The 22,082-nt window shown below is 40.6% G+C and overlaps 1 protein-coding gene across 8 annotated transcripts in view; it reads left to right on the forward strand.

The window, feature by feature from the left end:
* The window catches only part of LOC127015638 (glycerol-3-phosphate acyltransferase 3-like), a 28,717-nt gene extending 7,624 nt beyond the window's left edge, over window positions 1-21,093 (forward strand). For 2 of the 8 annotated variants that reach the window (XM_050895700.1, XM_050895701.1), the window contains exons 3-9: window positions 11,658-11,751; window positions 12,036-12,151; window positions 13,564-13,619; window positions 13,967-14,052; window positions 15,439-15,567; window positions 16,705-16,784; window positions 17,236-18,111. In XM_050895700.1, the coding sequence (XP_050751657.1) occupies window positions 11,658-11,751; window positions 12,036-12,151; window positions 13,564-13,619; window positions 13,967-14,052; window positions 15,439-15,567; window positions 16,705-16,784; window positions 17,236-17,350 (676 nt within the window). In that variant the 3' untranslated portion in view covers window positions 17,351-18,111. Of the gene's footprint in view, window positions 1-5; window positions 262-6,734; window positions 6,808-8,435; window positions 8,725-9,891; window positions 9,967-10,642; window positions 10,733-11,657; window positions 11,752-12,035; window positions 12,152-13,563; window positions 13,620-13,966; window positions 14,053-15,438; window positions 15,568-16,704; window positions 16,785-17,235; window positions 18,112-21,022 lie in introns of those variants that run through there. The other 6 variants (XM_050895695.1, XM_050895694.1, XM_050895697.1 and 3 more) reach the window with 6 other exon arrangements.
* The last annotated feature ends 989 nt before the right edge of the window (window positions 21,094-22,082 follow it).

Raw genomic sequence — 22,082 nt, forward strand, 5'->3', positions numbered from 1 at the left:
TTGCCTCTGTCTCTTGAAGCTTGCTGGATTCTCCACTACAGATGAGCATATATTCTCAGAAAGACAGCGGGTTGGCACTTTGAAGGAGCAAGCATGGAAGAAAATAGAGAGGGCTATGGTCTTGCAGAGGGCTATGGTCTTGCAGAGGGCAAGATTTTGTCTATCATCTGGATGATTTTGTTTGTGGTGTTAGTTTTGTTGCCTTCGATGTCACTGGGGATTTCTCATTTCTATGTGAAAATTTTAATAAAAACGTTAGAGGTAAGTTGAGAATTGGGTTAAAAAGGTATGTGTTTATTACAGGACATGCTTAATAACACAATAAAATTCTGCACATTTGATATAGATGCTATAAAAGTCAGTAGAAAGAATTCCATTAACTTGGATCTGTTGTTTGCAGCTTTAACTTACATGATAATTCTTTTGAATGGTGTCTTTAATGATATCTAGTTATGTGCTGGGTTATAATCTGGTACCAGTTTGAGGTTTTCTTGGGTTAAAGTAGAGATTCCATGATACATTGCTTCTAGTTCAAGCTGGTTAGAATACTTCATGCTATACTTGTGACAAGTCAAATACAAATAAAAAGATGTATTAGTTTATGGGAGTTGGTAAGTAACAAGAACATGTATTTTAGATGTACATAAGTTTGAATGGCTTTATTGGGATTGTTTTAATTGTATTAATGAGTACTGTTCTAGGTAAGAATACTGGCTGTGTGCATTTGCTTCTTCCACTTATAAATCTGGAGGAATCCCTGCAACCTTCTAAAAGTGTAATTTTTCTAGAGATGAACAGGTCATGGTTAAGATCCTGATTCTGCTGATATCGGTAAAAGTTTTCTGGGGCTTTTAATAAGCCAGAATTGCATTTAATTTTTCAAGTCTGACTTTTCATATTCATCAGTGGCCAAAAGTAGGTGCTGTGAATTCATTGTATTGAACAGTGAAGCATTTCTGTTTTCCAGTAGATTAACTTTGTCTTTCTGGCATAAACCTGCTTTTCATTAATATACTTTCTTCTTGTGGCAGAAAACTTATTGCTGGTATTGTTACTATTGTTATTATTAAGCTGTTAGAGCCATCTATTTGTGCAGTAGCACATGTCTGTAACAATGTGATACAGTTAATATGACCATCTTACCTTGCCAATTTTGTCTTATATCTGTCTAATGATTCTTCTCTCTCTCTCTCTCTCTCAAAGTACTGATTAAGAGCTCTTGGGCAGGGACTGTCTTCAGCTGTATGAACATCATTTAGCATAGTGGACATGACTGCAAACTTGAGGGTTTACTTGTTTTTTCAGATACTGATGTCAATGGGAAATGACTGCCTGCAGTGCCTATATGTAATATTGGCTTTTATATGTGATACTTTTTTTTATCAGCCAGTGGTATGCTAATTAAATTCTTATTGGTACCCTGAGTAAGATGCTTGTGGCATTTGTATGTGGAATTGATTTCATCAGGCTCTCTCATATCAAACACAAACCTGAGGAGGTCTTTGGACAGCTTTGCTGCTGCAGTTGGCAGACATTAAAATAATTTCTGTATTTTTTTCCCCTGTGCATTTCCCAACTTTGAAGGACATTTGACCCACTCGGTGGGTGCTTAATATAGGAAGGCACTTCTCTTTGGAAAAGCATGTTAAATGTTTTTCTTCCCGCAGTTTTCGTAACAGGTTATGAGTATGATAGTTTTGTGTTCACAATATGGAGGATCAATTTATCAAAAAAGAAGTAATTAATTGTTATGCAATCAGATATAGCCTTTTATGTCTAGTTCCCCATTGCTGCAGTAGCTACTAACAGGAAGAGCGCAGCTTCATGTACTGAAGTTCAGGCTGGCTTGTTTTGTTCTTTAGTTGAAAGTTGTTCCCTAACTGTCCTGTGGGCAAAAAAGGAGTTTCCTCTGTTTTCATCTTATGATTAATTTCAGCTGTTTTCTTTGAAGTATTGTTCAAATGCTTCTCATCATGCCGAAAGAGTAACTAAGAGCTATCTTGGTGGGAAATGGGAGGGAGAGAGGATGGAAGGAATGCTAGGTTCCCTTTGCTTGTGCTATGGTCCACTTGGCTCTTTGGAAGTAAGGGTAGGGCTGGGAAATGCGGGGTTAAAGCTTGTGCATGCAATTGCTGGGCCCTTCTGGGAGTCCTGGGGCTCATTCACCAGAATATGGCTGAAATTGCTGCTTGGGATACAGTTAGCCTTAAAGCAGGCTTATATGTGCCCTTCGTTCAAAAAATGAACAACTTGACATTGATAGCCTAGTAAAGTGTCGACTTGTTTCTAGCTGTGATGTTATCTACCTGAGATCTTGCTAAGAGGGTAATGCACAAAGACCATCCTTGGTTCCTGTTGCTAGCCTGAATGGTGAAAGAGGGTGCCTTACCAGATAGCTACGCTGAAAATGTGGACGTGTTTTTGTTTGTGGGTTTTTGGTTTTGTGGGTTTTTTCTTGTTTTGGTGGGTTGGGTTTTTTTGAGGACATATGGATAGTATAATAGTAAAAGATCTCCAAGACAGTAATTTCTCAGTTGCATAACTGTTAGCCCATAATTACTATTATTACCATTCATTTATCCTTAAAATATTTCTGGAAATGATAAAGATGAATTTGGTTTGGTTTCCGATAGGGTTATTCTTTCCCATATGCTTGTAAGCTTTTATTTATGAAATAACGTGTTTTTTCTAAGCTTTGTATTTGCTTGTCTGTAATGGGGTTTAGTGGAAATGACGATGCTAGCAAAGCTGCGCTAGGGACATTATTCCAGCTCTTCAGTGTTGTAGCTGCAAAAGAAAATGCATTTGCTAGAATGAAATCTACACCATGCTCTCACAGTCCTGTGGAGAGTCAAATAAACATGTTAAATAGCTGTAGCTCCATTTGCCAAGAATCTTCTGGATTTCTATGAGATCTGAGCTTCTGTATGAAATTGGAATATTGTTGTTTCTTGAGAAATACTCACGTGTAGGAAAGAGGTCAGCCAGCTAATAACTGGATATTCTTTGAATTGATAGCTTACTTGTACATTGAGGTAGCTAATACGCTGTAAACTCCCACTGGAGTATGCGCAGATATTGCAGACACTTAAGCTAGTGGAAGAAGCTCACTGCTGTGCTTTCAAATACATGGTTATCCTAAGCTAGCCACTGCATCAAAAACCAAAGAAATGATACTTGTGCTTTTATCCCAAACAAATGTTTGGGACCCTTCTCAACCTATTTCATCTGTCCTCACTAGAGCAGCCAGGAGATCTGTGAGTGCTTTTCACCGTCCGATTGTGGACAGTCACTGCTTGCACATTCTCTCAGACATGCGATACAATATACAGATCATTTGATCTGGGTTCTTGTTTGGGACCTGAAAGGAGAAATGAGGCCAGACAGAAAGGACTGTTGGATGAAAAGGTCCTAAGTGCTTAATCTTAGATGGTGATTTTAGCTTGCACTAAAAACCTACCGACCTTCTCTTTGTAATTGTATCGGAAGACTTTACATGGAGTAATTGCCCCAAGGCCTTTGTCACACATGGGAACAAAGCCAAGAAGAGGACTGAAAAAAAGCCAGTGTAATGAGTGATTAGGAAAAGCTTTTGTGAGAACATGGGAGAAGAGGTAGTAAAATATGGGAACGCAGAGGCAGAGAGGCAAAAAAGAATTATTACATAGTACTGAACAACACACAGAGCTGTACTTAAAAGGAAAAAGGGAGGAAAAACCAGAAGTGAGATTTTAAAAAATTAACATTCCATATTGTATAGCTTTTCATGTCATGTACTGTGAGGAAAGTAATTAATGTAATGAAGTATTAGGCACCCTTATTTTGTTCAGAGTGTAATTATAGGAAGCCTCAAACAAATAGGCTGTTGAAGTTAAGCTGTCAAATCTTCAGTATTCTGGATGGGATGACCCGCTGGATGTTTGGAGTCCTTGTGTCCTCATCACTTCAGAAATGGGAGGGAGGAAAGCACAGCACCTGAGTTCTCATTCGGCCAGCAAACTTAGGAATGAAGTTGCTCCATTTAACACTTAAATTCTGTGTTAGTTGCAACATCTGTGTTTTTGTGAGGTATTTAAAACATCCTTTCATTACTGTTTTGTAACAAAGACCAGCATGACAGCTCTGTCTCAATACTGTGTAAAACAAAGGTGCTCACAAAGCCTTATTTCGTATTTTAAAAACAAATTAAACATACAGATGCCACCAAATGCAGAACAACATAGAAACTACTCCGCTGGGCCAGTCTAGAGTTTGACCCAGACAGATAGCCTGGCTTTGACAGGCGTCAACTCAATTGCTTGATGAAAAGCCTAAGAGCTGGGTGATTGCATGGCTGTATTGCGAGGAGTATCCTCCCAGCTGCTTGTTGCTTCAGCCTCCTGTGCTGATTCATGAGTTAGGAGAGTTTTGTGTCCCATGATGATTTTCATCCATGTTTTTATCTAACTGCTCCCATTTCAGTTGATCTCTGGCAATATGCCCTGGACAATGAACTCCACAACTACCCTGCCCAATACCTTCATATGATGCTCCCCAGTTCTTGTATTAAAAGAGAAAACGGGTAACTGTTCCTTATGCACCTGCTCTGTGCCAGTGCAGACTTTGTAGACCTCTGTCATACGCTGTCTCAGCCAGCTCTTTTCCAAGCTAACAAGCCCTGTGCAACCATTCACCTATTGAAAGCTCTTCCTCATCTGCCTTGTCCTCTGCCTTTGTAGCCTTGGCTGACGATTTAATTACAGGCTGCCACTTTTGTCCCACTGTTTCTCTGTGCTATGAGGCACGAGGTAATAGCCTGGCAGGACTTTACTAGCCAACTTTATAAATTTTTGTTTGGTTTTGACTTGTCTTGCTCATTTAAATTAGTTAACATATTTTTGTGAGTCAGCTTGGTCAGTGGTTATCACCCTTTTTCTACCTGGGATTCCAAAGCCAGCCTCCTTGAGGTATTCCAAATCCTTCAAGACAGTATAAGCAAGCTCATTTCTGGCAGTGCATGCCAACTGGCAGGTGCCTGTTCATGTAGGAGGACTGTGATGGGCAAGATAAGGGTGGTAGACAGGAAAGCAGAGAGTAGGGCAAAGGGCTTTATTTGCCAAGCTAGGTGATGTTTATTTTTTTCCTCCCTCATGCCATATAGCTATCGTAAAGGATATCGGGGAAGGAGTGAGGACCAGCAGTACATTATAAAGAGGTTAAGTTTGCCACATGTTTGCCTTTACTCTCTTTTGCAATGTTCTTGTTCCTGTGCCGTATAGTCTTTCATTTCTCAGTGTGTGGGCTGCTGTTTTCATGATATCCCCTGGCTCACCATTTCTGAATGACTCTCCATGTATTGCAAAAGATTGAGACAGGTGATGTACCAATTTACCTTTCCTAGGGAATAACTGGAAAGCATAGACAAGGTGAAGGTCTGTATTTTTTTTTTTTATGGCATTATAACAGATGGTTTGCATGGAGTTTAAAATATCACATCACTGCCCATTCTGCTTTCTCTTTTTTCTTTTCTTTTAAGATGACTGGTAAAAAAAGTCAACTAAGGGTAACTAAAACATCCTGACTATGCTGTGATAAAGTGTCCCTTTTTTGTTACTGACTTAAACTTCAATAGCTACAGAAGAAGCTGGTAGAGAGCACGCAAAACTTAAGGATGGCAAAAAGCTAGTCGACGTTGTTGGCACGTGCAACACTTTGTAATGTGGTGAAGAATATTTGAGATCGAGCTTCATGGTGACTTAAATGGCTGCGCGTGTCAGTAAGAGGGAAGTAAACTGTTCAGCAAGAGTTTATGCTGAAGCAGAAGGATGTATCCTTATCTGTTGTAGGTGGGAAGCCTTAATAGCAGGTGAGGACATAAGTTGAGTGGGTCATTGATTCCTTAATAATGAGCAGAGCCTACACGCAAGCATCCTGTGTCCTTTGTTAGGGCAGATACCTTGCCATAAATATGGGAAGATCTAGTCCTCATAAGAGCTACTATTTATATGTCTATATATGTATGATGAAAACATTCAAAAACATGAAAACTTCAAAAATTAGGCATATTGATGTATTTGATTTTTGCTAATGGAGGAGTTTTGTGCTGCTCTGCACAGGGAGGAGAACCTTGGTTTAGCTCAAAAAGGTAAAGATGGGAAGGGTGAAAGCTCATTACCAAAACTACTACTTCCAAAGTACTATGGATATGAAATGGTCCCTCCTCTGTCTTCTTTGAACAAAAACTGCATGAATGCCCTAAAGCTGAGGTAATCTTTTATTCTTTAAAATCCATTTTAGATCTATTTTTTCCAGCATGTCTCTAATGTCAGTGATAGTATTTTGCATCATTCTGTTGCCTGAAGCTAACTGGGGAACAGAGAGTTTTGGATCCATGGACCTCATAGAGTCTCTTTAGTAGCTCTGTAATTTGTGGGGTTTGGGGTTTTTTTTGTTTGTTTGTTTTAAACAAACAAACAAAAACAAAGCAACAAAAAGCCCCAGGAAAAAAACAACTGCCTGTGTCCTGAAAAGAAGTTTGAGCCAAACTATTTTTCCTGACAATGGCAAAAGGTAATCTATGTAACAAATGAAGCAGGAGGCATGCAGGACAGCCTTCAGGCTGAATTTGAAAAATGAAAATCTAAGACCTGGCTTCAATAAAAGAGGCTCAGACAGTTCACCTACGATGATTACAGAATGCCTGGAAATGACGAAATGAAAACCATCAACATCTACTTTTCTTGTTTTGGGAACAGTGGGCCGCCCTGCAGATTGAGGAGGGAGTAAAAAAGCAGAAGGCGTTGGCACTTGAAAATTTAATCTCCACTGGTAAGATCTCTGAATGAAGGTGACACAGCACTATTCCTCTTGTAAAAAGGCAACTATTTTAGTATTTTATCTAGAAAAGAGTAAATGGAAACATAAATTGCATCTGATGTTAAGTAAGAAAACTGGAATGGCCAAAATAGAGTTTGATGGGCAAATAACTGCTGAAGTTACAAACCTACAAAAGAGACCTTAAGTATGTTATAAGCAAGATAATCTGTGAATGATTCAGTCTTCTGAATAAAAGGTGTTAGAGACTAATGTGGGTAGAGGAAGGCATTGCTGATAAGCATTTGGGAAGCTGTCCTCGTTTTCATGAGTATTTTGTACTTTCTGACTCCATCAGCGCTCTCTTTACAAGATTAGGAGGAATGAGTATTCTTTGCCCTTGACATTGCTCTGTATGGATTCTGTCTTGCTTCTTGTAACTCCTAGCATGCAAACAGCCAGGGACTCTCAAGTAAAGGAGCTACGCAATCCCATGGATCAGAGTTACAATTTGCACTGTTCTCTAGGCATGGGGATAAAATGCGAGAGAGTAATTTTTTTTTTTTTCCTCTTCCCGACTATTTTTCCTTTCTTCTTTGACCAAAGGGAACTGGGTTAAGTTCTCATAATAATCCTTTTACTTGTAGTGCTATTTTTAGTCATTAGTCACATAGACTGTTTGGTTTGTCAGCTAATGAATTTCAGGTCTGATGATTTCCTGGATGTTGAAGGTTTGACTGAAGTGCCGCTGGAGGAAAGTTTTGTGATTCTGATCAGGGGGTAGTATGTTGATTAAGATAAATTAAATATATTTTGAATAATGCATATTTAATGTCATCCAATACCTGTTCCCCCTGTCCATTCCCCCCCCAAACCCAACAAAAACAAACAAAAAAACCCCCAAAACCAAACAAAAAAGCCAAGTGTTAGCTGGTATGAATCAATACAATTTTAGTCACTGTGACCAGCCAGATAAGAATCTGGTCTCAGAGTGACCTCAGCAAACATCACTGGGACTTGCTGCGTGGCCATCCTATGAGGTGTAATTTTACGGATATGGAGCATGAATGTGTTGTCATTCTTCCTGCACAATGCTTCTGTGTTACACTATGTATATCTCAGGGGAAAAATCTAGACACTTTGAAGTTTCTTGGTAGTGAAGTGACTCTTAAAGGAGAAGGGATGGGGGAAGAGAGAAGGCTCTGAGAAGAAATACCAGAGGAAGGTGTTTGTTACAGCTGGGAAAAAGTAAAACTAATCAACAGCAGCAAGAACAACAACTATCCAAACACTGCCTGAATTTGAGTCAAGGCACCAGGAGGGGTATGCAATTATGGCAGTGCACTGTTGACATTTCTAGGTGTATATACATCTGTTGTTTGGTAAATGGCAATGATGTAGGTTTTGTGCTCAAGGTTTTATTTGCAGCTTGCTCTGAATGCTTTTCTCCTTTCTTCAACAATTTAGTGGTGTTATATGGCATAGGATTAGAGAAGTAACTTGTGGAACTAAATGCCAGTATGTAAATGAGGCATAACAATGCAATTATGGTGCTTGGAGTAGGAGGAGGGCTATTTCTAAAAAGCACGTGTATTATACTCTTTTTGGAATCCATACTGTCCATTCCACTGTGTGGAAGGAAGACTTGTTTCCTTATGCAGGGATCATCCAAAGAGAGGAAACCTTCATGGAAGAGGAGATTGCTGGCCAGCACCGAGGACGTTTCAACCTTGCTGATGTTATGTACTTCTCCAAGAAGGGGTGTGAGGCAGTTGCAGAAGACGAAGTCACCCCACGGTTCTCCTCTGAGGAGCTAGTGTCCTGGAATCTCCTCAGCAGAACCAATGCCAACTTACACTATGTCAGCTGGCAACTGAGCGTTGTGTGGGTCATTGGGATCCTAATTCGGTATTGTCTCCTGGTGCCTTTTCGGTGAGCCAGATGTAATTTACTGGGATTGTTTTTTCATATTACTTTTTACAAAAGATGTGAAATAATATGCTATTGACTAGTGCAGAAAAGAGAACCTAGCATGACTTTGTTTTCCAAGATGCCATCGAAACTCAAATATCCCCAAAAGAAAAAAAAGGTGCTGAAGATGTACATTTCTCATGTTCTGTATGTTTTATTAGTAATTAATTTGTTTTTAAAATCCAGCAAAACTTTATAGAAATGATCTAGAGAGCTTTTTATTATGTAAAGTAACAACTGTTTCAACTGAAAGGGTCAGACTCTACCTGTCTGAATAAGAGACAGGGAGACTGTATGCTGAACACTTCAGATTTGAAGCAGAGCCAGTGTTCTGGGAGCACAAGGCTGGATGGAAAAAGAGACATCCACTTGGAATGTATTAAATTTTTCAGACTTTTAAACTTTTCTTTTAAGCAAAACCAGCCTTTTATCATATTGACCAAACAGTTACGAATATTCATGTGTTCTTGTAAAGAGCAGGAGCTTTTAAAATTTCTTATTCCCGTGATGGGAGGACAGTATATTCAAAACATAGCTGCAGTGCATAGAAGGATTTCATACCAGTCAATCACATAGCAGAGCACATATGCCTGTGTATAAACTTAGATATGCAGCTTACGAAGACAACATTTATGTAGAAATGGCTTCAATATTGGTTTTACTCAGCCATTAGTAACCAATGACATTTAATTTTCATGAGTATATAGTAGCTTACTGCTTGGGGTGGAAATATGTACTGAAATTTCCGGATAGGTTTTTAAAAATGAAATGATGAGTCCCTTTTGGCACTGAGAAATCTCACCTGCATTAAAGAACACTAGCCACTACTGGCCATCCTCTTTGAACACGATGGCTTCTTTACCATGTGATAGCTTCAGATCAAGGCATGGTGCTTTTTGGAAGATAGGCTCCAGGCAGCACAAGGTTTTGTACTCAGTGCAGGATTAATGGAGTGAAAATGTGCTCATATTATCCTGTTGGCCTTAACTGGTTTGTATTGCTAGTTAGATGCTATTAATGGTGAAAGGAAGCATTGTGAAATGGATCAAAGGGTTAAATAAAAGATTTTCTTGCTAGCTCTTCCAGTTTTGCTTTTTAGCATTTAATTAAGATTATTTTACTTTGTAGTATCTGCTTGGCTGTTTTCAGCATCCTCTTGCTGGTCTTGGCCACTACAGTAGTAGGACAGTTTCCAAATGGCAGGTAGGTGTTTGCTGAGGGCTCTTTCCATTTCTTTTTTTATTTCTTTAAGGATTTGAATTAGTGTGTTTGGAATATAAATCTGCTTGAGTCTGGAGGATTAATGTGAACTATTGTGGGGTGATTTTTTTCCTCTACTGCTCTCATAGAGCACTATGAGAGAGAGTATGGTAATGGCATCTGAAAGTGGACATGCAATACTGATGGAAGCGTGTCTTAGAGTAGAAAATAAAGAGTATGCTCTACTTGTGTCAGAATAGGGCAAGTAAATCATCGGTCCTGAGCAATTCCATATTAATACTGTAAGATAGTTATGTCCTGTTAGCGCAAACAAACCTCAAACGTGATTCACCAGCTAAATATTTTTGTATTTAATTGATGTTAATGAGTGAGTCAATAGCAGTTGCTTCCAGAGAAAATCTATAAAACAAAACCCTGACTATTATCTTCTCTGCTTTGAATTTGGTGGGTTTAGAATGGATTACAGTAGAAGAATGGACCAAGAGTATCTTTGATACCCGATAAGCTCCTCCTGTGTGGCATTGTTGGTGCAATTGCTTCTTCTTAGTATAGTCTTTGTAACAACAACTATTGGGAATAATTTGGAGAGTTTACATTACGTTGTTCTATGAGTGACTACGTAGAACTGGAAATGTATGTATGGCTTCATTTCTTTTAGAGTTAAATGCTGGCTGAGCAACCAGGTTCAGATGATATGTGCCACATTAGGTGTCCGATGTCTGGGTGGTCTTGTTAGTTTCCACAACAGGTGAGTGGTGCCACCCTGCTCTCGTTGGTTTGGTATTGATTTCTTACAGTACTCAATGTCTCAAGTTTTAGAGCGGGATTCTTATTCCATTACTGCACAGATACTATGATGGTGCAATTTGATTCAAGAAGCTGTTCAGATCATCTAGACTCTGTCAAGATGTTTGCATGCCCTACTGTGTTTTCTGTTGTGTATTGGCAGGGTATGCAAAGGTGGAGTAGTACTGTGTTCTTGATTAAATACACGCTTAGACGTTTTTCTCAATGTTTGCCATAAACATGTTATAATCACACGCAAGAACATCACCATAAAATGTTCGACTGTTCTATTAGCCAATTTGTTTGGTAACTAATTCTTCACTATCTCTCCTAAAGTAAGTTAGGGATGGTATTTCAGTAAGTTTTTGTACTATCTTGCTTACTTGGTGGTGGATTTATGTAATGGAGGTTTCTGAAATATTTTTTTGTTTGTGCTTTAGAAAACAAGCAAAATCATTCTCTACTGTCTTTGCTTTTAGAGTTTTAGTGTCTGAGTAGTCTTTGATATATACCTCTATGAATGGTAATGTATGCAGCTAAAATGCCTACTCCAATGAAGTCTTGTATTCTCAGCTAAAAGGAAACTGGTTTTGGTGAAATGCCAAAACTACTGAAATGTGAAGGGTCTCTTGAAAGTATGAGGAATGATGACTTATCTGCTGTAATATACTGCTAGAAGTTTTAACGTATATCATAGTAATATTAGTATTTTAAAATGTTTTGTGTTCTTCTACTTTCTATGGATCTGCAGATGAGCTGTGTGCCTGAAATGCTTTTGTTGCTGAGAGTCTCAGTTTTGGATGTATGCTCACTGGATGGGTCACCTGACGGGACCTGTGGTCTGGAGAATAAACATTAAGTAATTACTTTTACGGTTGTCACTGCAGGGAAAACAGACCGCAGGAAGGAGGCATCTGTGTAGCCAACCACACGTCTCCATTAGATGTTCTAATCCTGGCCAGTGATGGATGCTATTCCTTGGTATGAACAAGAGAGTCAGTAAATATTGGTGATGTTGAGATGCCCGTAGATGTAGTGTTGGGTAAGAGGATAAACTTACTGGTAGAAAGAGGGGGATTTGATAGCATTCAAACTCACATTTGGGACTGCAAAATAATAGACACAGGCAGGTGTGTGCACACTTTTGACCAAGAGGATTGGTATAATTTGTGAACGAGCTTAGAAACTGATGCATCTGTGTTCAGAATTTTATCATTTAAGTGTGTGTGTGTTTGCATAGTAACCGGTTTCTTTTGGGCTTGCAGGTTGGCCAGGCACATGGAGGGCTTTTGGGGCTTATTCAAAAATCTTGCATGAAAACCACTCAGCATGTTTTGTTTGAACGCTCAGAAATGAAAGACCGTCATCTGGTGAGGAAAAAGTAAGGTGGTGAGGTGTTTGCTTAATTGTCCCGTCAGGTCTAGTAATTGTGAGGTCCAAGTGTGAGTTGAGACTGTTCTCACCCTGCATTCCTCTTTGGTGGGCAGCTGTAGGCTGTCATCAGTGTAAGGTTTGGAGCTGCTCCAGCAATGAAGGTGCAGGGTGCAGCAATCATCTACTGAACTTCTGATCACTTGCCCTGTAACCTCTGGGAATTTCCACATTGCCACAATCGCCCTGCCTGCCACAGGCAGGAGCCTGTTCATTCAGTTTCAAGGCTGATGATTTGGGGTGTCAGGACAGAAACTGGAGTTCTGTCCAGCACATCTGCTTTTCAGTTCATGCCTTCCCCTGGTACATTTTTCATCAGCTCCGAGCATCGAAGCTGGTTATATCTGCTGTGAGTACAGGATAAAAAGAGGCTGATCATAGGGGAGGAAAAAAAAAACCCACACCCCCCCCCCCCCCCCAAGGTACCACCTAGCTGCTGGAAGAGTATCCTGGAGAAGTGTCATAGTAAGTTTGCTTAATGCCTATACTGCTCTCCAGGCCTGCAGTATTGATTCCTGGCAGAGACAGCATGTTGGACTTTTAAGGACGTGAACAGGATTGACTCAGTATGGCAGTTCTTATATTCTCAGGTGTTTACACAGACTGTTCTTAGTCATCTTAAATCTTAGTGAAATAGGGTGCAACGCAGCTAACATTAAGTAAGTGTCTATGACAGTTTGTCCTTAGAAAAATGGAGAAGGTCTCCCCATGCTGGATCATTCTTTCCTTTTTTTGATATCTGATGTTTTGTTTTTGTTCTTTAATGCAGACTGGAGAGGAACTGCATGCTCTTGAGTCATAGGACAGACAGGTGTCTCAGAAAACAGATTTTGTGTGTCAGTAATCTGCTTAGTGGTAATACATTTGTTTTTAAGTGATGCAGCAAATGTAGTAAAATAGTGGCCTATCTCAACTAGATGTGGAGAATCATTAGATCCATATAAAACTGATGCTATGAACCTAGAAGGCATGACAACTTGAAATATGGAATACGTTTCAGTCAAAAGAAAAGTTTGACTGTGTTCATAGCTGGAACCTGTCAAAGATAAATGGGAAGCGATTTTTACGTGCTTCAAGTACCACTGTTCTGGCTTCCTGTTAATTGGGTTAGAATGATGAAATAAAACTGTATACAGTTTTGTAGAAAACCTACTTTTGCAACGAGCAAGAGAGAGCCTCTGAGATAAAGGCCTGAAACTAGCACACATCCCGGCTGAGGCTACTGACTGGCAAAGGGCAATTGGGCAAGGGCTTTTCTTGTCCTATGTAAGAGGTAATGGATGTTTAGATTCTTGGCCAAATACAAATATGAGTCTTCTATGAAAATGAAGTATACACTGAAATTTTATTTTCTCTCCACAGAATTAGAGAACACATTGCAGATAAGGCCAAATTACCCATTTTAATTTTCCCGGAAGGTAGGAAATAACTATATTGATTTTATTGCTCTTCTCACTTCTTGCCATTGAGTGCAGTTTATTATACCCAGTCTTTACAAGTGAGGTGTTTGTTTTTAGTCTGTAGAATTAATTAGGTCTTGTGAAATATTAAAAGTCAGATTCTAATATTTTGTAACAGTTTTATGGCAGTCTGTTTGCTTTAGTGTGTAGCATAATAGAAGAGAACAGGCTCTGGGATTATGTTTCGGAACCAAAGCTCACTTTTTCCTCTAGCAACCTGTGTCTCCTTAAGACAGTTTAGGATTCATTTGGTGATACTTTTCTTAGAGTGGATTAAACTCTTCCTCTGTCTTAATTCTGGCCAGGTACCTGCATAAACAACACATCAGTAATGATGTTTAAGAAGGGAAGCTTTGAGGTAGGAGGGACCATCCATCCGGTAGCAATCAAGGTAAGGTATCCACAGTTTTCCTAACATGGAAGGATTATTTGCAGAAGCTTCTCATGTCAGAGAAACTGTTCATGTGTAAACCTTAAAAAGGGGTTTGTTCTGTGTGAATAAAGTACTGAATAAGCCCTGAGAAAATGGAATCTTTTCATGGTGCGCAATGTCTTGCAGTTCAGTGCAGTATGGGAAATGTTTCACTGAGTGTCTTTACAACTGGTTAGGAGCAACCTGAAAAGCACAGTTGGCAATTGCTGTGCTGCCTGTTCAGTTCTGCCTACTCTTTCTGTCCTAGGGCTCCTGGCTCTTGTGTGCTCTGGGGATAAAGGCACTTTTCTTGGCACTTGCAAGGCTTTCTGAGTAGCTTTAGCCAAGTCACCCTAGCTCTAGATATGCTAGTACTTGTTCTGGAACTATAATGTTGCCTAATCTTATGGAAATTGTTAAAACTGGTGTGAGCGTTTGCTGGTTTTGGCTGCGATAGTTAATTTTCTTCATGGTAACTGGTATGGGGCTATGTTTGGGATTTTTGCTGAGGACAGTGTTGATAATACAGGGATGTTTTGGTTGCTGCTGAGCAGTGCTTGCACAGCATCAGGACCTTTTCTGCTTCTCACCCCACCCCACCAGCGAGTAGGCTGGGGGTGCACAAGAAGCTGGGAGGGGACACAGCTGGGACAGCTGATCCCAACTGACCAAAGGGATATTTTATACCATATGACATCATGCTTAGCATATGAGGCTGGGGGAAGAAGAGGGAAGGGAGGGATGTTCGGAGTTACGGTGTTTGTCTTCCCAAGTAACTGTTATGCATGATGGAGCCCTGCTTTCCTGGATATGGCTGAACAGCTGCCTGCCAATGGGAAGTAGTGAATGAATTCCTTGTTTTGCTTTGCTTGTGTGCGTGGCTTTTGCTTTACTTATTAAACTGTCTTTATCTCAAGCCATGAGTTTTCTCACTTTTACCCTTCCGATTCTCTCGCCCATCCCACTGTGGGGAGAGTGGGCGAGTGGCTGTGTGGTGCTTGGTTGCTGGCTGGGGTTAAACCACAACAGTGTTTTCAAGGAAACCGTTGTAGTCAACATATCTGTAGATGACAAGTCTTTACATTTTGAGTAGATCTATCTGGTTATAGTTGAGATGTGTTTCAATGGGTCTGTCGCAGTTTGGGGTCCTGCATTGCTTGTAAAGGTTAACTGTTACAAACTTGTAATAAATGTTGAAATGTGGAGCTTTACTCTTGAGTTTACTGCTGCTTTTAGGAGGTGTGATTAGATTTGTGCCTGATTTAACAAGTTGAACTGTGACTTTGTGGCCAAAAAGGAGCAGCTTACGTGATTTAAACTAAGGTAGCAGATCATGCCCTTTCGCTTATTATTCTTGTCTTCCAGTATGACCCCCGCTTTGGAGATGCATTCTGGAACAGCACAAAGTATTCCGTGATGACCTATGCTTTTAATATGATGACCAGCTGGGCTATTGTCTGTAATGTGTGGTACCTGCCACCAATGGTCAAAGAGGTACTTATGCTTTCGTATGTTTTGCAAATGCTTGTAAAATGTTGTCTGGGAGGAAGTCTGCATTACTACGCATAGTATGTTGGCATTATGTTTGCGAATCTTTATTGACAAGTTAATGGACAAAGGCCAGAAAGCAACACTGTAGCCTTAAAATGAAGTGAGCGTGGATTTATGTGGGTTAGTTATCTTCAAGTAAAAACTACTCTTGCAGAGATTCAGACATTTCTGCACATGCTCCCTATCGCTCCCAAATAGCTCCTTTACTTGGGTGCAGCTGCCTTGTTTTCCTCTGCTCCCAGAGACTAGAAGAGATGTTAAAATGTGGTTTTATGCTGCAGGAGTCCTGCCCCTCAGCCTGGCACAGACCTCCCTTTTTTACTCCAGAAGTGATGTATAGATTCCTTCTCTTCACTCCATACTGGGATGCTTCTGCCTTCTGTGTCGCCCTTCTACCTCCATCTGCACAGCTTCCTCCTGCTTCCTTGTTTCTCAGCCCTGCAGAATATCCAGCTAATCCTTTGCCCAGCAGCTTTACCCCACAACTTGGCACAGCCTCTCGGCCCACTGCCCCTGGATACCTACCTGACACTGACAAAGTGGTCAAGGCCTTTGCTCCAGCAATGCCCCAGTTTGGTACTGCCTACCCTGGTCTTTGCTCAGCCCTAGTCTTGGCAGGGAAGCTGCTGTAATGCATGTATCTTCAGTCCTCTGGAGTTTGGGCAAACAGACTCCTGTGAATCCACAATAATTCACTGATCCTGAATGCCTCAGGCCCCAACCCTGTTCAAGGCACCCCATCTCCTCCAAGGTGATACTGTTGGTCTGTTCCCAGCTTCAGACTGATACTGAAGTACTGGGAGCAGATGCATCCCCTGCTCTGGCCAGACCTGTGACCTCACGCTGTGTGTTGTTGGAGATTGCCCCAGAAACCGCAGAGCCTCCCACTTAGTTCTTTTGGCACCGAATGGTGGCAAACTAGGCGGTGTTCCCCAGGACCAGCTGGAACTGCCCTGCAGGTCACATTTGACCTGTGGGCCTGGCATAAACCCAATGCTGTCTGACAAAAAGCATCTCTTTAAGTGAGACATGGAGAAAATGTTTAAGTTGCAAAGCAAATAATTCATATATTTTTTTCAGGAAGAAGAAGATGCTGTTCACTTTGCCAACAGAGTCAAGGCTGTCATTGCTGCTCGGGGAGGAATGTCTGTGCTTCCTTGGTAAGAAGCAACACCTTTGAGGTTGAGTTTAAAGCATGTTTAGGTGTTCTGTATTCTGAAATATTAGCCTGGAATCTTTCAAAACTTCTTCCAGATTTGCTTTGCTTGGGCTGTAGTCCATCACCCTTACTGACTCTGAGTCAGAAAATATTACTTCATTCCTTGAACAGTTCCACTAGAATAAATAGACTAATATAGTATAAAAAGAGAAACGAATCTAGCCAGCAGGTAGTATTTGGTGAAAATTAATTATTTGCCTGTTAAATGCTGGATGAAAGGAAAGGCACTGTTTGTGTGTGTGGTAAGTCTTGGCAGTACAGATCATTTAGCATTGTATTGCAAAAGCCAACATTTAGGGTGAAAACTGCTTTGACTACGTAGTCTAAATATTGTAACCTTCTGCCTTGACCCTGAAGTGAGCTCAAGGCTGTTTCTTTTCTGTATCTTTCAGGGACGGGGGACTGAAAAGGAAAAAGGTCAAAGAGTCTTTCAAGGAAGAGCAACAGAAAAAATATTGCCAGATAGTAATAGAAGATGGATCTGTGGGAAACGGAAATGTTTGTTAAATGGTATTTATTTTATCTCATTTTTCCATGACTTATCTCCACCAGAAAATGGGCTATTTTTTCTACTAAAAGTCACATATTTTCCTTCTGTCCCTGTAAGATATCTTGCATATGACACAGCAGGGAAGCCATAAAGAAATACTATTTTGTATTAAATAAGGATATCATTTTATAAATAGGAAGATTTACAATACACTAGTAAAATTCTCTCTGATGTTGAGTGAGAAGAATCTGCAATAAAATTACTTAGGTTCATTAAAACACCATTTTTTTAAATCTTTGAGTTACCCTGAAGACTTAAATGGTAACTTCTTAACTTGTAATAAAACACTTCTGTACTCCTAGCCTCTATCAATGACTTGGACTAGCAGTTTTCCTGTGAGCCACAGTCACTGTGTTGCTGTAGAGATAGATCTCCTGATGTCAGAAGATATTAAGCAGTTCACCAAAATACGTTTTCCGAATTGCAAGTTGGAGAGGAATTGTTGGATGTCAGAGGGAAAGATGCAGTCACTGACTTTCCCCTCCATGTCACAAGACCAGGGATGGCAATGTAGGAAGTTTTCCAGGGTCCCACTGAAACAGCAGCAAAGCGTCCAGGCAGCATGTCCCTGATGCCTGGGTGTGTGACACTGGGATAAATTAGTCACAGCCAAGGACAATGTCATAGAAAAATATATTGTATTTTAAAATTATATTGTGTCTTCTGATTTTGCTAGATCCCTTTCTGTATCTGTTTGTATGTGTTACACAATTAAAGAAAACCTATGACATGACGTCTGTTATCCTCTGTTGTAATTATTTCTGGATAGCCACCTGCTTGTGTTACTGCTTGATATGAAGGCTACTGATTTGCCCTCTGACAAGCCCACCATGCAGGAATAAATAGAGCAAGTGCACTTAAGGAAGCTGAGATGGAAATATTTCCATCACCTATAGTATTTCTTTGTATAAAATATTTGCTCTCCTGTTAAGTAGTGCCCATGTGGAAGAATCTGGCTTCTTCAATGATCTGAACGTCACTAATGAAGCACACACGAGTAGGTGTTATTTTGCCCAGGTTGCTTTAAGACAGATAAGTTGGTAAGGACAGTTAATAAGGTTTACATGACAGCAGTCCATTGACTGAGGTCTCAGCAGAGATGGAGGACCTGTTGTGATGAGCACAAATACACCCTGCAGAAAGACGTGCACAGATATAACCCTGCCCAGTCCTGGAGAGTGTAGAAAACTAATATTCAGGGGAGGGCCTAACAGAGGTGATGACTGCCCTGAGGCTGCATGGCACAGAAGTAGCACAGAACTGAGCTCTCCTCTTCTGTGGCCTGGCCTGGCGTATCATCCCTTGATTTATTGCTACAGGTATGTGAATTCTCTTGGTGGTCAGTCCAAATTTTTATGTCATAGGTAAGCAGTAGGAGAAACTGCCCTTTTAAAAAGCTGTTAGCCACCCAGGTAGGGAGAGTGCTAGCAGTATGTCTACAGAAGAAAATTGCTTCAGGCTCTCCTATTGTGAAAGAGGTCTGCTTGCTCCTGACTGTAGTAAGCTGTGCTTCCATGTCTGTTGAAGCTGTTGATTTAGTTTCTCAGTATAAAAATCTGAAGAAATGTGGCAGACTATCCTGATAACTGTTAAATCTTTTCAGTGTGCCAAAGTTTAAAATTGGGAGTTTTTCCTTCTGTGTGACTGTCTGAGAATCGCTAACAGAGACTGCAGTTGTATGCAAGGGGTTAAGACAAGTGTTGGGAGCATCCTTCCCACACTACTGTGTACCTTCTTTCTGCTCAGAGGTAAAAGGGGAGACAGAACAGGCAAAAAGAGGGGCCAGAGACAGGAAAAGATGGGGAGATAAAGAAGAACTTTTGGAACAGAAATTTTCTAATTGGGCTCTGCTTCTGTAAGACATTAGGAGATGATGTGCCTTTTTTCCTGTCCTGCAACACTTCCCCAGCACTCCAAGAGGAGAAGAGCCTTGGATGCGTGATCCTTATTATGGTTATGACTCCAAGTCTTGTAAAAGTATAGCTTAGACCTCAGAATGCACGAGTATTACGTGTCACCTGTTGAGCTGTGGGAGGAGTGGTGTGGTTGTCTATTTTATCTGCCATTTTTTGGCTGTCTTGACAAAAGCTAAAAACTCTGTGAAGGAGGTACTTACATATAGAATAGGGATACTTAAAGCAAATGATGAACCCAAGAACTTGTCAATGACAAGAGTGAAGTGTGCTTTGTTAGCTGCCAGTAAAAATGCCAACCTGACTTCAAAGAGAGACTACTTTGTCTTGCCCTGCTTTGAAGAAATGTTTCTCGGTTTTGGTGGTGCTTTCTTTACCTACTTTCCATCTCCCCCTTTCCTTTCTCTTGATATTCTGTATTTCATTTGCATTTATTAGCAGTGGCCTTGACAATTGCTTTTAACTGAAATTGTATGCTGCCCTTAGAGTGCTGAGGTTGTGGAGGAATTGATTGTTTTCCAAAAGGACACCACAGATAAGTGTGTCTTCCTCCTCCACCAGGAGGGCATGGTAACAATAAAAAGAACATGTTCTCATGATAATACGTGAGTGAGAAGCTGGTAAACTGCAGCTTATTTTTCACAATCAAAGAACTCACACTTGTGTTACTCCTTCTCTTTCCTTATCTTCCACTGGTCTTGCAGGAACCAGGCTTCTAAACTGTTTGAGCTCCCTTTTTTACTCCGTACGTTTGCAGGATCAAATGTAGCATGGTCTTGTGCTAATTTGTGCCAACTGGTAGGCTTACATGGAAGAGAAGGAATATTTCGGTGGATCCGGCACTCGAGGAAAAAAAAAACAACAAAAAACCAAAACGCCAATCAAAAAAAACCAAACAAACAAACCCTCCCCCCAAAAAAACCCCAAAAGCCAAACAAACAAAAACTTAAACAAAAATCTGTCAGTGTAAGTAATGGTTTTTTTTCCTTTTTTTTTATTTGCTAGCTGTGCAAGCTACATAGACAAGATGTATCATCATTTTGGAGAAGCTGTGCTCGGTCTTCCTCAAGAGCATAAACTTCCTCTATTGTTTACCATTTAATCTATTTGCCCCTCAGCTCCTTACACAATGAGCCTTGCACTTTTAATTGACTGGGTGGCCTCTTCTCCAAATAAAATATCAGGGCCTTCTGATACAGCTCATCAGTGTAGGGAAGACCTACATTGTAAAACATAGCCAGCAGCACCAAATTACAAAGCAAGGCTAATACGTACATATGAAGCATCTAAGTGATGCTAACTGTTGCTGTGGGACTAATGCGTCATGTTGATGAAACTGAAACAAACCAAAGTGGTCCTAGGTGCATTCATCCCAAACTTCTGAGATGCCTAAGACAGTGGGCCATGAGTTGAAAATAAATGTGTGTTGGAATGAGTGAATAAAATCAGGCCCTCTCTCTGTGTGGGTGAGTCACTTTGGTATGTGTATATAATACAATTAGGAGCATAGTGCGGACATGAGGAACAATAGAAATGTTACAGATTATTAGAAGACGTAGTGATAAGCAACTTAGTGACCTCTTGTACTCTGTGAGAACTGAATCGGAGTTTGCTAAGATGTCTAATAATCTTTCACTGTAATGTACCTGCATGTTAAGACTGACTGATGTAGCTAGAGTCCTTTATTCTCTTGACTCCAGATGTCTTTTTCTACAGCTGTGTCTTATCTTTGGGAACGTCTGAAATGCTCTTCTCTCTCCGACTTCTGCTGACCTGCTCTACGTTATTGGGAGACACCTCTTTTTCCTGACTCGCTGTTGTTCCAAGATGCATTTCAGTAATTGCACATCCAGGTATTGTAAGAAATGTGCAAAGGATACCATCTAGTGGTGCCTGGCTGGTGGTAGCACACTCTCCCTTGCACAGACTTCTCAACATTTCATTTAAAGCAGAGTTGCCCTAAATCCCGATTAATGAGCCTGTTCTTTCTCCTACATTTCCAGGAAACCATGAAAACGTAGAAATTACTCTGCATACCCCAAACACCGGATCTTTGATCATCGGTCACGGTGTACTTACCAACAGAGCTTGCGCTTGTTCTAAGTTTCAGCAGCCTGTGTTGTGTAGGGTTTCCCCAGGCTGCCTCTTCCTGGTGACAAACCAAAATCAGAAATACTCCTGTCCTTTAGTTGCTTCAAAATGAGGTATGGGTCTAAACCCTGAGCTTTTATTTGTATTTTAAAATTCAGTAGAGGCAGCAAGCCTGGGATGTTCCTGAAAGGCAGTATGATACTTGCATTTGCTGTGATGAGTTTCTTCAGTACCTTGATACTCTTTGCTCCTGATCTGGGACTGGGAACACTTTCAGAAGAAAACATGTTTTCAGAATAATCAGGGAGATGTTCTGAACTTGTTTCCTATCAGCACACGTTTCCTTGAGCCGTAGTGAGAACAGCGAGCAGCTAGTGCCAAATTCGATGGCTCAGCGTTTTACTCAAACTCTTCCTTGTGCAGCCTGCCCTGAATGAAAGCGAGGAAAGCAGCCTGGGCAGCTCTTCACCTGGTGTTTGTTAGCCTCAAGGCACTCTAAGGAGCGTATTTTGGTTATGTGTGCAGTTTGAGGCCTGATTCCAAGTAGGCCAATGGAGATAGGTCACAGGTGCGTTACAGATGGGACCTCTGGGTTTTCTAGCCTCTCTGCGGGATTTGCTTTTGGAAATGTTTGTGCTGAGGTGAAATACCCGTTGCTCAGGCTCTTTTGAGCGTGTTTCCCAGC

This window comes from Gymnogyps californianus, chromosome 4, assembly GCF_018139145.2.
Source record: "Gymnogyps californianus isolate 813 chromosome 4, ASM1813914v2, whole genome shotgun sequence".
Classification (NCBI taxonomy): Eukaryota; Metazoa; Chordata; class Aves; order Accipitriformes; family Cathartidae; genus Gymnogyps; species Gymnogyps californianus.